Below are 16004 nucleotides of genomic sequence, written 5' to 3'. Positions count from 1 at the left end.
GGAGTAGCACCACAAAGGTGAAACCGGTAGCATGTAATGCTCAAGTACTTGGTTCACATCTTGCTGAGTGTCGTGTCCCCCGTGCCCAGCTCAGGGCACGTAGTGGATGCTCATTAAACACCAAGGGGAAGTGACTCTGGGGTCTTGATGGAGGAGTGAGAGTCAGCCTGCAGGATCCCGAGGCTTAAAAGGGCCGACCCTTGAAATAAAGAACACTGTCTAGCTACAGATGGTTCAGAGCTCCCTGTATGATGCTTATTCTCCTCTTTTAGCCCATCAAAATTTGCATTCTTGGTCCTCCTGCTGTGGGAAAATCCAGCATCGCTGAAGTGTTGTCCAAATACTACAAACTGTATCACATTAAATTGAAGGATGTCATTTCTGAAGCCATAGCAAAACTGGTAACACTTTTAACTACTTTATTGGGAATTTTTATATTTTTAGGACACTTCTTAATACTCATATTCATTGAATACCTGGCACCTGGCACACAGCACTACAACCAATTACACGCTTGTTGAAAAGATTTCTCTCCCTGCTTTTAAATAGTGATTGGGGCATGATTGTTTGTGTAAAGATACAAATTGAAATTTGTTAAAATGGCTGTACCAGATACTTGGGAGGTGGGCTATCATCAAACATCAAGAGTCACCACCTCCATTTAAAAGCACATGACACCAGCCATAATAAATATTTGATACATTGTTTGTGAAGACTACTGAATATACTTTTGGCATATACTGATGCAGAGAACATTAGAGGCATTTAGTTCTTCCATTTATTTTATAGTTAGAGAAACTGAGGTCCAGAAATGGGAAGGGATTTACCCTGGCATAAGTTTAAAAAAAAAAATTTTAATGACTCATGGTTATCATGATTGCAAATAATTCCTCAATCTAACGGTCTTTTGCTTTCACCATAATATTAATGGGCCATTCTTCTTAAAAGAATGACTCACCAAGAGCAGGGCAGACTGACCAGCAGCTTTCAGTACTGCACTGAAGCCTTCCCACTCCAACCACAGCCAGTTTATAACCAGTCTGTGCTACATACCACTCAAGAGGAGTCCTGCCCCATCAGGATAGGATAAGTGAGTACAGCCACCTGGCACTGCCCTCTAACCTGCCATCACTGGGGGGTCTGCTGCCTTATCTGGGAAACCATCCTCTTCTCCTTCCTTCTCCATAGCCAGGCTGGAAAACTCAGGTTAAAGAGGATGACCCTAGAGATGAAACAAGGAAAAGGAGCTAATTTGGAACACAGGCATCCTGAATCCTGGCCCCTTATGAATCCTAAATTGCCAGGCATTCCTTTGAATTTAAAATTGGTTGGGATAGAAAAGAGGAGTCATTTCCTTTTGGAAATACCTTGCCTCTTTGTTCTGCTCTGGTGGCATCAGAGATGGTGAGTTACGTGAAACATGGGACAGAAGAAAGAGGGAGAGGCTGTGTGTTGCCTGTAAAAAGAGTTCTAACTCCTCTCTAATTAATAATCAATCAAGGGAAATGCTGGACCTCCTGATTCCCTGGATTGGTTGCTTCTCACTCCCAGGACACACAAAGTACCTAGATCTAAACAGGTAGATTGAGCCTTTTGTTGGGCCTTCCACTCACTTTGGCAGGAAGGATTAGGGAATGATGCAGCCTCAGGCAGGAGCTGAAATTCAGTGCCCTTTGGGCCACTGGTTTGGGTTGGGGTAGATTGGAAGGCAGTGGCCAGGTAAAGTGGGTCAAAAATTCTTAAGCATGGGAGGAAGGCAGGAAGAAAGGTGGCATTATGATCCAGCAATACTTCTCAAACTTTAATGTGCATATAGATTACTTGGGGATCTGCTGAATTGAGATTTTGATTCAGAAGATTCGGAGTGGGGCCTAAGATTCTGCATTTCTAACTAGCCCACAGATACAGCCGATGCTGCTGGTCCATCAAGTCTCTTAGAGAACTGGAGCCTTAGAGGCCCCCGAGTACTGCAGACCAAGCCATGATTCCAGGAGGTGAATTCTCTCCAGCGGAGCAGATCCTGCATTTTTGGCAACGATCAAGGGTGCTCTCCTTTTGACCAAAGAAAGCTGGAAGGTGGGCAATCAGCAAGATCCTTCTAGTATTCTCGCTCTTTGCTATAGCTGAAAGAGCATTTTTAATTAGACCAAATTATCTAGTTTGGCTGTCCACAGAAATCAACACCCCAGCTGAAATGTCTTTATTTTGTTGGTGTAGAGATAGCCATGTGCTGTGATTTCAAAGATGTTAAACACTGTCTATGGGCATATTTTATGGAGAAATAAACACACAGCCCAATGAGATGTATAGTGTGGTTTTAATATATTATATGTTCACTTATTTATGGGGAAAATAAACACACAAGCCAATAAGCTGTGTATTATTACTTTAATATATTGAATTTATTTCATACCTATATATTTTATGAGGGAAAATAAACTAAGATACATGATATCATTATTAATAACACATCTAATTGTTCTATATTAATTTATTTATGAAAGAAATAAGTGCAATTTAACGTGGCATAACATTATTTAATGCAGGAGATGAATTCTATATTAAGACAGTTTAAGGGATTGATTAAATTCCAGCAGAATAAGATGTGTGTGCTTCCCACACTGAGGGACCAGGTTAAAAAAATATGCAAGGGCCTGTCTGGTCCTATATGTCACGACCTATGTTGGCTCCTGGCTCTTCCTGACAGTTGTTGCCTCTCGGTGCCTGGTACTCCAAGTCCCCGTCCTGCTGGTTCAGGGGAAAGTCTGGGAAGCCTGGGAAATAAACTGCTTTTCAAGAACGGCAGCATCTGCTGGGGAGGTAGCCCTGTGGTGTCTGTTTCTGAGCCCGAGAAATATTAAATAAACCTAAGGAGAATGGATGGCTTTCCAGGGCCCTTTAAATCTCCACGTTCCCCGGAACAAACCAGGAGGCAGACGGGGCGATCGATCCTTGCTTCCCGCTTACCGGGTTTGCAAGAAGCCTGGCAAGGTGCGGTGGGGGATAGGAGATAGTGTTGAGATGGCAAATGAAGTTGTGGGCAAAGACAGGTAGGTCTGCACTTGGAGAAAGCTCTGGCCGGGCATCAAATCCCAGAGCGAAGGATCAAAAGTCAGGTTCGGCTAGGCAGACCCGGGCCAACAAGATCCGCCGTTCACCCCCTCCCACTCCCACCCCCTCGCGGATTCTCCGTCCATCTCGCGTCCTCAGCATCCGTTGGGCTGATTTTTTAAACAATACAAAAACCAAAAGGAGGCTCCCGGGCTCCCTTTCTTCTCTGGCATCTGGATGATCCGGAAAGGCGAAGGTGGGTGCGGGGACGGTGCCCGGGGCTGGCCCCGCGCATCCCGAGGCGGCTGTCATGGCGGCCACAAGCTCTTCCCTCGCCCTCCCTGCCGCCCGGCCCCAGCGCCATTTTGAGCATCTTCCTTGCTTCCCTGTGTCCCTCCCGCGTTCCTCGCTCCTCCTTCGCTGCCTGCAGGCCAAGCGCCTCCCAACGCAGCCCGGGCTTCCCGGGGCTTGTCGCCCGGCAGCTCTTCGGACTCTCCTCCCAACTCCAGGAGCCTTAGGGTGACTGAGGGGCCCGAAGAGCATTGGTGCCCGGCCCCCGCTACATTTTCCACCCGGTCTCCTTTCTTGTCCACTTGGAGGTCAGTTACCATCCCTGGGCACAGGCCCTGCTTCCCCAGAAAACCCCCGACCCCACTCCACTCCTTGGCCCTGCCCACGACCCCAGGAGTCGGGTCCCCAGGGGTCCTGGAAAAAGCTCCTCCACCCTGCTTGGGGCACTGAGGCGAGAAGCCTAGGAAACCCTAGGACCCCTCCCAATCTAGCTGAACCTCTGCGCCTCCCACCACGACCCCGAAGCCTCTTCTCCTGGCACCCACTTCAGTTGGCAGCGCACCCTCTCCCCCTACGTTTATTTTTAAGCAGAGCCAAAGGCTATCTGTTAGGGGGTGGCAACAAACGCCCAATCTCGTCAGAGCTGCGGGCGGCCAAATAGGGCCCCTTTTGTACCACCCGGGCTTAGTCGGCCCAGGGCCAGACAAACCTGGCGCTGGTCCTGAGGGAGTGAGGGCCGGCCTAGGGGGTGCGAAGAGGAAAGGGGCTGGGTCCCAACACAAACACTCGTTTTCGTATTATAAAGACATTTATTTAATCTATGAAAATAATGTACAATAAATACTTTTCCCTTTTCCTATTATTAAAGAGTTTTAATAAATAATCTACGATCTAAAACTTAAAAAAAAAGAGGAAAATAGGTTCCTCTAGTTCCTTTTAAGAAAGCACACCCCCGCCCCCGCGCCAGAGTTTAATTATTCCTGAGATTTCGTTGGAAGGACTCTACCAAACGGACTTTTTCTGTGTGACTTTTAAAAGACGCCCGAGTGCCCAGTATTTTAAAGAGAGAAGAAAGGAAGTGGATTAAACGGTAATTCAATAATACCTGAATTTTAGCAAAACACATAAAGAAGTCTACACAGCTCGGGGAGTGGGATCCTCGGCAGCCGAGGGGGGCGGGGGTCGAGGGCCGGGAGGAGGAAGCGGGTTATTAGGAGAACTGCAGGTCGATGGCACAGAGGGTGCTGGTGAAGAAGTCCAGCTCTTCCTCGGAAAAGGGAACCGGGCTGTCGAGCGAGCCCTGGAGGCTGGGGGAGAGGCCTCCGGACAGCTGGAGACAGGAGTCGGCCGCGAAGAAGCTGAGGTCGGGGAGGAAAGGTGAATCCTGCCGCTCCGGAAAGGCGTCTTCTGGCAACGGCTCCGGCCCCAGCCCGCCCGCCCCGCGCAGCGCGCCGCCCGGCCTCCGCGCGCCCGTGTCCTCCACGCGAGCTGCCAAAGGCCGGGGGCCCGAGGCGCTCGGAGGCCCCGGCGCGACCTCGGGCGGGTGACAGCAGGCTTCCCGCGCCGCCTGCGAGGCGGTGGGGCGGCCCGGGCTGGTCACGGGCTCCTCGGCGGGCTCGCCGGTGTCCTTCGGCGCGCCGGGGCAGGCTGGCTCCTCGTCGGGCGGCTCTCGGTGCTGCGTCTGCCGCTTGTGCTTCATGCGCCTATTCTGGAACCACACTTTGACCTGCCTCTCGGTGAGGTCCAGCAAGGCCGCTATCTCCACGCGGCGCGGCCGGCACAGGTACTTGTTAAAGTGGAATTCCTTCTCCAGCTCCAGCAGCTGCGTGTTGGTGTAAGCAGTGCGCAGCCTGCGCGCCCCGCCGCCCGCGGCCTCCTGGAGTCCCGGCCCATCTGCAGGGAAAGCGGGCTGGGCGTCAACGCGGGCCGTGTCCTTAGCCCAACCTCGACTTGGTTGAAATAAAGACTACCCCATCAGCCCAAAACAATATCAGCAGCACCCCCGCCCTGACCGCTTACCAAAGCGGCTCGCTCCCAAGGCTCTTTGCCTTCTTTCCCGTCCCTCTCTCGCCTCCAGACTCAGCCCGGGTCAGGGCAAAGCATTCAGAGAGCCGCCCACGAGCCACGCAGGGGGTGGTAGGAAGCGGTTCCCTTTCTCCCCCAGAACCTCAGAGCCCCCTCCCAGGTCCTCTGAGTGGACCCCTCATTTCGGCACTTTCCAACTCAGCCTGGGGAAGAGGGTTCATAAAGAAATATTGTTCCTCACCTCCTTTCCTCCCTAGCTCCCTAGCTCTCAAATTCCCCCTCTTCTCCTAGAGCTGGGGTAGATGGGACCGAATCTTTTCCTGCCTCCAGATTCGACCCCAGCCAACAACACTCCTCCACACAGATAAAGGTGAAACCTCAATCAAATCCTTTTCTTCTAGCATAAAAAAAAAAGCTCTTCCCCAACCAGCTTCCAAAATCTGCTGTAGAAAGAAAAAAAAAAAAAGTGCAGGCAGCGGTCAGGCCTGAACCCCAGCGGTCTTTTCTGCTTCCTCGTCCCTGGAATCGACGGGGGCAAAGAACCCCAACAGGCTCGCCAGCTTTTCTACCTCCCCCATTGCTCCTTCTCCCCCTTTCTTTCTAGCTGCCCCTCGCCCCATCCCTACCGCGCTTACCGACCTGCGGGCGATCCGACCCCGGAGGCCGGGACGGAGGAGGCGGCCGGGGGAGACGTGGCGGATTGGCTGGGTTTCTTGGCAGATTTCTTCTCTTTCATCCAGGGGAACTCAGGGGCCATGGGGGCGGCGGGGAACGGCGGCGGCGGCAGAGCGGGCCCATCTTCAGCTCGCTTTTGGCTCCCGGGTCTCTGAAGGGTGGAGGCGCCGGGCTGGAGGCTGGGGAAGGTTTGCTCGAAAGGAGGAGGAGGAGGAATTAATGTCGACTCCTTGATTGATGAAGTTTGAAATGTCTCCAAGACAGCGGGGAAGGAAGTCAGACACTCGGCGAGCGATGGCTGGCTGTTTATAAACCCAATCTCCCTCTCAAATTCAAAATTCATGGCTTTCAATGGTGGGGGAGGGGGCCTGCTGGGGGGGCGTCAGGAGGGAGGATCGGAAGGGACCCCCCCTCCTGCCCCCCCCAGGTCTGTGTGATGGAGCGATTTTGGGAGGGGAAGATTTTGCTCTTTTTTTTTTTTTTTTTAATTTTGGGCCTTTATAATTGTATATTGCTGATAAATACAAGCGTATGGGGACTCTCTCTATTAAACCCAGGACTCCTGCGAAATTGCAGGGAATTCATGGTCACGGGACCGGCCTTGGCCAATCGCTTGTCTGGGCCTGGTGGAAAACAGAGAGCATTATTTGCTTTAATTGATTCAAAAACTCTAGAGGACCATGACCTGGACACCATGAGCTCCCCAGTCCTACACTCCCTCTCCCCATGCCTCCCTTTCTCCAGAAAAGCTAAAGGAACCTTTTCCTCATCCCCTTCAGAGGATGGGAGGTTCTGGAATCCCAGGAAACGAGAACCTAAGGGAGAAATCATCCTCTTCTGCAAATATTTTTAATAGAGTAAATTAAAGCTTTCTTTACAAGGCCAGCAGCATTCTCTTCCCCTCCCCTCCCCCCAAAAGGAAGCTGAGTGAGGATCTCAATGTGAGAGGAAGAGGTAGTAAAAAGAGGCTTTCGCCTTTGGGAAAGGTCGGTGTTACCGTGCAGTAAGCAAGAGATTTGCAAGCATCAGCACCACTATCCCCAACCCACCCCCCAAAAGCAACAGATAAATCTTGGGAAATCAACAAGCACTCCTAGGCTGACACAGAGGGGGGAGAGAGATAGTGAGGGGCCCTTATGCACCTCTGGCCTACATAGCTGTGTGGTCTCAGTTGCATTCTCTGCCCAGCGTTTGCAGCACTACCCCTGCCCCTGTGTCTACCTGCCTCCTCACCTGGAGGCATCTGCACTCCTCTGTGACACCCCCAACAGACAGGGTCTAAGATGCATATGCACCCACCCACTCAAGCCTCAAGCCTGTATCTGCATCTATATCCAGCAACAGGAACAGGAACCAAGGTAGCCACCGATTTAACTTAGAGAACTCTCGAACCTCAGGTCAATGTATGGGGTGGAGGTGGGGCTTTTCCCTCTAGGAATCCCCCTGCCATTTTTGCCATTGTATTAATTAATATCCCTGACAAGATAGAATTCCCTGAACATGGAGGGGGTGAAAAAATAATGACCACTGAGATGATATTCCATTTCTGGCCCCTGGGGGGAATTGTTGTTGTTTATTTCTTTTCAGAGGATCAAGATAGTATGAACTTTAGGGAGTGCTGTAATTTACTAGAGGGAAGGGATACAAGACTCAGGACCCCAAGCAGTCGGTGGGAAACTAGATCTCAAAGCAGAAAATGAAAAGTCGATCTGGGGTAAGATTTTTAAATAAGTGGGTCAGAGGGACCGAGAGGAGATGAGGCGATCAATCTTAGCCCCCTGACAGCTCCCTCGGATGGCATCAAAGAATTTGGCTCTTTGGGAAAGCAGAGGGAACAGCCGAAATTCCACATCCCTTTAAAAGGCCTGGGGGTGGGGGGTGTTAGCAAAAGAGAAAGGTGATTCTGGGAGAGCAGGGAAACAGATGGGAAATGGGGACAGAGGAAGGGCGCTGGGTTGGGTGGAAAGTTTGTCTGGAGAACTCCCACGGCTCTGGCCTCCCCTCCCCCTCCTTGCTCGCCGCCTCCTAGCAAGAAGGAGAAGGCTGGTTAGCAGAGAAATGGCAACTCGGCCGGGAGCTGGAACTAGAAACTTTCTGTCAATGTAACAGACGCGTGGGTGGTGGTGAGTATTCATCCGCGTGGGTGGTGGGTGAGTAAAAAAAGACAGAGAAATCTGAGGAAAAGTGTGGGGCGGAGGAGAGCCAGGAGGAAAAAAGGGGAGCTGGAGGCGACGGCTGCACGGCAGGGGGCGGCAAGCTCTGGAGGGTTCAGATCCAAGAGAGCTGCTCTGAAAAACTGGGCAAACTTGCCAGAGACGATTAGTTGTATCCAACTCAGCTCCAAATAAAGTAATTTTTGCTACTTGGAGGTGAGGATGGGGGTGGGGGTGGGGAGTAGGCAGAGAAGAATCTGAAGAGTAGTTGTCTGGAAGTTGTGCAGTGAGGCCTGAGAGGGTTCTTCCTCCGGCCACCCCCTTGAAAAGCCCTGCAAGTTTTTTCACAGCCTCTCCAGCTGGCTGCAGGGTTGAACGCTTCTCTCCGCAACAACTCCGGCTGTCCCTGCAGGAAATACGGCTCTCTCTAACCCTGCTGACAGATTTTATGGCCAGATTAGAGAAGAGCAGAAAACTTGGGTGTTAAAAGGGACCAAGAGAACCTTCCTTCCCCGAGACACTGCTTCCCCGCCCCCTTGTTGTGCTGTGAATCTTACAGCACAGATATTTCCCCCTTGACCAGATATTTTCCCCTTCCCCCTGCTTAGCTAGGGCCTGAAATCCCTCAAAGGGAAGGGTAGGGGACACCAAGCCAAGGCAGCCCTTATTTTTCTTGTTTGCAATTACAATTTCAAGCCAAAGCTCTGTTTTTCAAACTTGAGCTAAACTCTGATTTGGCCTGCCTCTCTCCTGCTAGATAAATAATCTATCCACTCTACCCCCAGAGCCAAACATGGCGCTTCATCTAGTTACATCATTCAGAAAATGTTACTCAGGGAAGAGGAAGAGAGAGAGAAAGACAGAAAGAAAGAAAAACCCTTGAGCATTATTTGATCCCAATCAAACTTTGCATGCTCTTATGCCTTTAAATTATAGCCTGACTCAATGCTAAATTGCTTGCTGCTTGGGTGAGCCTAGTCCAGTTAAAATCCTACTTGGTGGGGGGGGGGGGGAGTGTAGAATTCAGGTTGCTTTTTTATTGTTATTTATTGTTGCATAAAGACTGTAATTACTAACCTTGGACTGCCAGGATGCAACATAAAAATGAAAATCAGCTCTCGCTTTAAGGCTGAGGGCCTGGAACGATTCTCACCGACACGCTCCCCCCCATCACTATCACCAAATATATGCTCCTAATTAAGCAATGCGGGCGCATCGCTTACAATTAGAATTATGCAACTCTTCAGCAAGCAGCCATCGCTTCTCTTTCAACGAATTAGCTCCATATTTCAGCCGCCCTGTCTCCTCGCTCTTATCGGCTCCAGCGACGCGGCGGTGACATTTCATCTTTGACAGACTCTCTCTATCCTCGCTCCAATGTGATAAAAGTTTTATGGAACCACGACTAAGAAATGAAGTTTTCCCAAGGATCGTGGAAACAGAGCAGCACATTAGCCTGGGGACCATTTTATTTACGCTTGGATCCAACAGCTTCTCCTACCCTCCTCCTCTCCCCTTTCCCTGGCAGTGGAAATCAAACACGCCTCCTCTCCCTCCGTCCTGAGTTTTATTTAGTGATTTAATTTCACTTTAGTTTTAAGGTTTGACCTGAGAAGTCTAGGCCTCAGATTTTTTTTTTTAGATTAATCATTTTCCTTTGTTTTCATTTTAGACCCAATGGTGGTTGGGCTTCGGGTCACGTGACGACTTCTTTGTCGCCCCGGAAGAGAACTGTGAAGTTTAGGTTGCGTGTAAGAAGCAGTAATGGGCCAAGTTTTTGTTGTTGTCCATGGGGTGGGGTGGGGTGGGGTGGAGGGGGTGGGGGGAGCGGTGAGGAGGTTGTGGCCAAAGAAGCAAAAAGACAAAAGACCAATCAATGAGAAAAACTGAGAGGCAAAGAAGCCAAACAGAAAGATGGAGAGAGAGCGCCCAAGTCTCCTTTCCCCCCAAACTTGTTACTTATATCTTAGCTAAAGAAGTTGGCAGAATGCTCCAAGCTTGTGTGAGAAAAACCAAATAAACCTGAGACACAGATGGGGGAGGTAGGGGCCTGAGCAGTAGACTAAAAAGGCCAGGATAGGGTCTTCACCATTCTTCTTCCCTTGGGGGAAATCTGGCAGTCAGCAGCCTGCTGCTCTGCTATCTAAATTGGACCACCAGGACAAGATAAAATTGATAACAGAAAGTTTATTCAAGAATTGTTTGACAGACAACCCTTTTAAGTAAGGAAAAAAAGTAACTACAGAAGAACAAAGAAAGTTCCAAGAGGGAATTAACTCTAATTCTACAAATTCAGGACTATACAGTGACAATTAGGAGCTGAGTTCATGCCTTTAGAACTAATTACAATTGCTCATAAGTACGAGTTTAACATAAATCTACAGCTCTTTTCTAGAGTATAATATAACTAAAATAGCTGGTTTTACATGACAGGGAACACAACATCCTTTATAACAAGTAAATACTAAAAAAAGTACAATTTTTTCCTTTTTCCTCATATAAATACATAAGGTAGGGGGATAAATAATACAAAAAAGGAAAATATTTTAACAGGCTATAACCAATAAATATATATGAAAATGTTCACTAGAACACACACTTTTTGAGCAATGCTGGACTCCTGCAGGCCCAGGCATCTCTCACAGTTGTTTTTATATCCATTAAAATGTAAACTCTAAGTGCAACAAAAGTGTCCTGTCCCGGTTGAGCAAGGCACACAGGCCCAGCTGCAGACCCCGCCTGGGACAGACAGTTTGTTAAAATATACCCTGTTTTCACGTTAAGTCAAGAGAGCAACGGAAGAAAAGAAAAGTGTAGAACCTCGTGTCACCGACTGCTTTCTGTGGAGAGAGGGGGATGGACCTGGAGCTGAGATGCGAAGCAGCAGAATGGGCAAACCTTCAGTCCTGACAACTTGCTTGCCCTCACCTCCCAGCTTTGCCATAAAAGAAAAAAAAAAAAATATATATATATATATATTTATAATATAGACAGCTCTGACTTTCAGGATCTCTCACCATCCCTGAGCCCTCTGAAGACTGTAATTGATGGGGGCGGGGTATAGATATTAATGTCCTAGAGCAGGAAAAGTGTGGGACTAGAAATGGAGGGAGTGCCCAATCAACCTCAAATCAATTGACAGAAATTTGAGGATTCAGGGAAGTGGGAGGGGTACGTGCTTTGTGCCCTTGGTTTTGAAATATGTTTTAATTTTTTTTTTAAAAAAGGAGAATTGCCAGGAAAAAAAAAATCAAGATTTGGGGGAATTACCCACATAGACAGAAGGTAAGTTGGTTGGTTGGCTGGTGATGGCCTAGCCATCTTGTCTGTTTTTAAAAATGTGCTTCTCTGCCTTGTTTCCCTATCTCCTCTTTCTCTAACCCACTCTCGAGGGTGGAATTCCAACTGGGTATTGCTGGAGGCCTAGGATTGATAGGGTCATCTCCAATCTGCTGTAGATTCCTTTCCAATGGGCTGGCAGGTGGACTTAAGAGCTGCAGGACTTAAAAAGCAACTTCTCAGGCCAGGGGAAGGGGAAGGAACTCCAGGCCCTTTCTTCCCGGGAAGCCTGGCTGCCACCTCCCTGCCTCCTCTTTCAGACCTCCAGGCTGTCCCCCAGAATTCCACAGCCCGCGCCCCTCCTGGGTCTCCCCCACCCCAGGACCTGCCCCTCAGCCCCCCCTCTCCCATCACAGGTGTGTTAACTTGGGCGCTTCTTGGATTCTACCCTGAGGAGGCGCATGGTGAGAGGAGAGGTCTGTGTAGGTGGGGTGGGGGTCGCAGGGTCCGTGGTGCTGGCTGGGGGCCATAGGGGGTGCCCCGTTGTAGTCCAGGTTCCCCGAGGGGTGGTGGGAAAGGTGGTTGAGGCCGTAGAGGGAGGGGCCGGCAGGGGGCGGCAGCGGATCCGCGTAGCCGCCCCCGCCCACGTACACCGGGCTGCCCTGCATGGTGGGCGTCCCGTAGGCGCCCCCGTTGGCTTGGAGGACATGAGGCTCGTAATCGGGCGCCGGGGTCGGGGGGTACTTCTGAGGGGCGCCGCAGCCTTTGAGGGGGGGCTGGTAGTTGGAGGGCAGCGCATAGGCATTCTGGTGGGCTTTGCCGAAGGCGGGCGGGGACGGGCTCTCGTAGCTGGGGGTCATGGAATGCAAGGCGTTCATGAAGCCGGCCGTGGACTGCATGGGCTGCGGGGGGCTGCCAGCGGGGGAGGGGCCCCCCGAGGACGAGGCCAGGCCCTTGGCCTTCTGGTCCTTCTTGTACTTCATGCGCCGGTTCTGGAACCAGATCTTGATTTGCCGCTCGCTGAGGTTCAGCAGGTTGGCCATCTCCACGCGGCGCGGCCGGCACAGGTAGCGGTTGAAGTGGAACTCCTTCTCCAGCTCCACCAGCTGCGCGCTAGTGTACGCCGTCCGCGCCCGTTTGGACGCCGCCGACCCCGGGGGGCTCTTGTCCCCTCCCCCGCCGCCGCCGCCCCCGCCGCCGCCACTGCCTCCTCCGCCGCCGCCGCCGCCGCCGCAGCCCTCTGCTGGATCCGCGGGGGAGGGGTGGGAAGGGGAGAAAATGAAATAAAAGATAATTACTGAACACGCCGAAATTGAATGCATCGTTTCTTAATAAATCCAGGCCTGGACTCGGAGCACCCGCCGCCCTCCCCTTCGCGTCCCCGCCTCCTCCTCTCACCGCCCCCCCACCCGCCCGTCGCATTAGCGGACACTCTATAATAGTGGCATTTATTAAGAGACCTGTTCGCCTCTCGCTGCCCCAGCTTATGAAAATTTGATCATGTCACGCAGACAGAGCCGCATGGCCATTTATTTAGGGCTGGATTTTCTCGCGCACGCTTCCTCCCACTTATCCCCAGTTCCAGGTGTGGCAGACACTCCTCCCACCCCCACCCCGCCCGGTCCTGTGGACCCGGCAGGTGCCTGAGGAGAACCCCGGGGGGAGTCTGGACATTCTGGGCAGGGCACGGAAATGTGGGGCGAAGAGGCTGTAGTGCCTGGAGGCCAGGACCCCGGGCCGCCCGAGCGACTGTGATTAATGCCCACAGTAATCATCCTTAATAATAATCAATCGTTGACGACTCTGCGTCTACTGGCAGCGTCTGACTCTGCGGCCTTGCGAAGGGCTGAGGCCGAGCACCTGGACTTCTGGACCTCTCAGAAGCTCAGGTGGAGGGGGCTGGAGGGAGAGGGTGTTGGCGGGGTCAGGGGTCATTAGGTGGTGGGGGGTACGGGGAAATGCGCCGCTGCCGCAGCCACCTGATATTGTTCCCAGGCCGCCGCCTGGGCGCCTAGGGGCTGGGTGCTAGAATAACAGTGACATTCCTGGCCCGGACAAACGCTGACGACGAGGAAGCCAGAGAGCCGGTACCTGTGCCGGGGGAGATGTTTTTCAGCTTGGACGTTTGCCTCGACTCTTTCATCCAGGGGAATATCTGTTTGGTGAGGGTGGAGTTGGAGCCGGGACCGCACTTGGGGGGGCCGCTTTTGCTGGGGCCGCCCCCGTTACTGCTGTTGCTAGTGGTACTGGTAGGTGCAGCGCTGGGCGGGGGTGAGCCCGGCGGGGCGGGCAGGGGCTCGGGGGCCAGCCCGGGCCTCATGCAGCTGCCGTTGAGCTCCTTGCTCTTGGCGTGCGGGGTGGCGTTGCCCAGGGACTGCAGCGAGCACGCTGAGCGCTGATAGTCACCCTCCAGGTGCGTGGCGGCCTGGAAGGGGGGTTGAGGGGGACCGTCGTAGCCGAAGCCATTGCTGCCAGGGTACGAGGAGTAGCCTCCGAAGAGTGCAGCCGCGGCGTTGTCGTAGTAGGTGGCTTTCTGCATCGCTGGGCGAGGCCCGGGCGGTGGGTGGCAACTTGCAAGGGCCTGATACCCTCACGACCGGACATTGGCACCCCTGGGGTCACGTGGCTCGCCGGACCCCCCTCCCCTTTCTGCCCCCCTCCTCCCGGGGTCTGTTCGTAGCGGTTGACCTGCGGGGTGAGAGAAGAGACACAGGGGGAGAAGAGGACTGGGGCTCGAATCCATCTTAGGAACTGAAAAGGGAACTGACATCAATAGGGTTTGTCTTCTCCCCCACCCAACATCTTCACAGCAGATGCTGAGGCCACTTCCTTGACCTGAAATGGATTTTTCTTATTGCAACCCTTTAATTTTAAAAGAAAAAGCCCACCAGTTTTCATTTCCACTCAAAAAATAAGGACTCGACTCCTTTGGGGACTGCCTAGATATAGAATCTTACTATTGCAAGGGACATTGCTTCTCTCCTGCCTGCACACTAGTCCCTGACCTCTCCTCTTCCCTCTCCCTACACCCCCCCCAATCTGGGATAGGTGTTGGGGGGGGGTTGCAGACTCCAAAATAAAAGCATCATCAACACCGTCCTCTGAGCTGAGAGGCCTCCTGCCTTTGCCTCCATCTAGGTTCCTTTCATCCAGAGTCTAGCCTGGAGAAAAAACTGAGTATCTCTGAAAGAGGCAGGAGGGAGAAGCAAGTTGAGCAGGGAACCTTCTGGTGTGAGGGATACTCTCTTTCCCCTCCCACCTCACGAAGACTGCAGCCTGACCTAGAAACTTCCTGAAGATTTTTAACCTCCAGAGCCAGTGGAACTGAGCCTCCTCCATGGCCTTGCTGCAGGTACCAATACCTCCAGTCTGAGTCATTTCTAGCCAAGTCTGGGACCCCACAGCCAGCAGCCCCCATGGGGCCCCCAAATGGAACAGGATTGTTTCCCTGGCGGGGCTGGTTGGTGCTGTGACCATTTGGCCCAGGTCTCCCCCCACCCTGTTTTTTTTTTCATCAGGCTTAATTTTTTCCCCGCCCTTTTCTTGACAGTCTGTTTCCTTTGATTTTTCTAAAGAAGAAAAGAAGAAAGAAATTGGATAACTGCTGGACTTTTCTACTGAGAGATGGGAAAGTGCTTTCTAAAACAGAAAATTTTTCCCTAGGAAAAAAGAAAGTAAACAAAGCAATTTGAACAATATTATTCTCTGGGTTGGAAACTGGGTGCCCCTGTTTACTGAAGTTCTCTGAGGCCAAAAAAAAAAAGATTATTTTAATGCAGGCTTTTAAAAATGTGCTGGAAAAATAAAGGTTCAAGCTGTCATAGGATTTTGTGTATTTCTTCTGAAACTTCTGACTGCATCCCCCCATCTATCTTCCCAACCCGTCACCATCACTTTTTATAAAATGTTAAGACTGACCCTCTCTTCTGACATATGAGTTTGGACTACTTAAATCCCATTCAGCCCAGCTGGTCGACTCCAAAGAAAACTAAAAATAGGAAAATAAAACAGAAAGGAGTGCAGCTGAAGGAAATCCCTCCCACACATAAACTCCCTTCTTAATGGCACAGATTTATACTCAAAAGGGAGCTGGGTAGCCTTGAGTTCTGATTGGGTTCTGGGAAGAATTTGTTTCTGGGAAACACGCATAGGTCTGCAAAGCAGCAGATCCTTCCAGGGAGGAGGACTGGAGTTCAATTGACCAGGCTGACCCAATCCCTTTATTATTATTACCATTAGCCTCTGATGATTTAACCAAAATTAGCTTCGGAGTAGCCCTGGCTGAAGGGGGAATTAATTAACAGGCATCAGTTGAGTTTGTTATTAATAGATAGGAGAATGAAATAAAACTGTTGGAGGGGGTTGGCTGGCTGGGCCCTGGCTTTATTTAGTCTAAATGATTGTTAACAGCAGTAATGATGATGATGATGATGATGATAAAACAATAATTTGACTAGACGCCTGGGGCTGAAATTCCTGTCGCTCCCCCTGCAATAAACTCGCAAACCATCGCAGGACCGAGGCCAGGCG

The 16004-nt window shown here is 51.2% G+C and overlaps 2 protein-coding genes and 2 long non-coding RNA genes across 7 annotated transcripts; 2 read left to right on the top strand and 2 right to left on the bottom strand.

Moving 5' to 3' along the window:
* Nucleotides 1-4436: 4436 nt before the first annotated feature.
* Nucleotides 4437-6680, bottom strand: HOXB2 (homeobox B2). The gene is made up of 2 exons (XM_059908425.1): nucleotides 6007-6680; nucleotides 4437-5235 (listed from the first exon to the last, which is right to left on the bottom strand). The coding sequence occupies exons 1-2, from the start codon at nucleotides 6383-6385 to the stop codon at nucleotides 4553-4555; spliced, it is 1062 nt and encodes a 353-aa protein (XP_059764408.1). The 5' UTR covers nucleotides 6386-6680; the 3' UTR covers nucleotides 4437-4552.
* Nucleotides 6681-7573: 893 nt separating this feature from the next.
* Nucleotides 7574-12786, top strand: LOC132355866 (uncharacterized). 3 transcript variants are annotated; one of them, XR_009499708.1, is made up of 5 exons: nucleotides 7574-8165; nucleotides 9868-9946; nucleotides 11423-11480; nucleotides 11891-11938; nucleotides 12477-12786. It is a non-coding gene; the product is annotated as an uncharacterized LOC132355866 (long non-coding RNA). The 3 variants fall into 3 exon arrangements; XR_009499707.1 differs by having other exon boundaries at nucleotides 11891-11950; XR_009499706.1 differs by having other exon boundaries at nucleotides 7583-8165; nucleotides 11891-12786.
* HOXB3 (homeobox B3) lies at nucleotides 10404-14026 on the bottom strand. 2 transcript variants are annotated; one of them, XM_059908423.1, is made up of 2 exons: nucleotides 13566-14026; nucleotides 10404-12717 (listed from the first exon to the last, which is right to left on the bottom strand). In XM_059908423.1, exons 1-2 carry the CDS (start codon nucleotides 14011-14013, stop codon nucleotides 11885-11887), a joined length of 1281 nt encoding a protein of 426 aa, XP_059764406.1. In that variant the 5' UTR covers nucleotides 14014-14026; the 3' UTR covers nucleotides 10404-11884. The 2 variants fall into 2 exon arrangements, with proteins under 2 accessions (XP_059764406.1, XP_059764407.1); XM_059908424.1 differs by having other exon boundaries at nucleotides 10405-12714.
* On the top strand, nucleotides 13317-15289 carry LOC132355868 (uncharacterized). The gene is made up of 3 exons (XR_009499710.1): nucleotides 13317-13363; nucleotides 14613-14826; nucleotides 15025-15289. It is a non-coding gene; the product is annotated as an uncharacterized LOC132355868 (long non-coding RNA).
* The last annotated feature ends 715 nt before the right edge of the window (nucleotides 15290-16004 follow it).

This window comes from Balaenoptera ricei, chromosome 20, assembly GCF_028023285.1.
Source record: "Balaenoptera ricei isolate mBalRic1 chromosome 20, mBalRic1.hap2, whole genome shotgun sequence".
In the NCBI taxonomy this organism is placed as follows: domain Eukaryota; kingdom Metazoa; phylum Chordata; class Mammalia; order Artiodactyla; family Balaenopteridae; genus Balaenoptera; species Balaenoptera ricei.
The sequence above is the reverse complement of the archived record's forward strand: the minus strand, read 5'-3'. Positions and strand labels throughout refer to the sequence as shown.

Bases quoted from the DNA above. Each gene is read 5' to 3' on its own strand.
- HOXB2 (XM_059908425.1), bottom strand. From the start codon at position 6,385: ATGAATTTTGAATTTGAGAGGGAGATTGGGTTTATAAACAGCCAGCCA. The intron at 5,236-6,006 runs GTCGGTAAGCGC...CTTTCCCTGCAG, and splicing joins CGGGGTCGGATCGCCCGCAG to ATGGGCCGGGACTCCAGGAG.
- HOXB3 (XM_059908423.1), bottom strand. From the start codon at position 14,013: ATGCAGAAAGCCACCTACTACGACAACGCCGCGGCTGCACTCTTCGGA. The intron at 12,718-13,565 runs GTACCGGCTCTC...CCGCGGATCCAG, and splicing joins AAACATCTCCCCCGGCACAG to CAGAGGGCTGCGGCGGCGGC.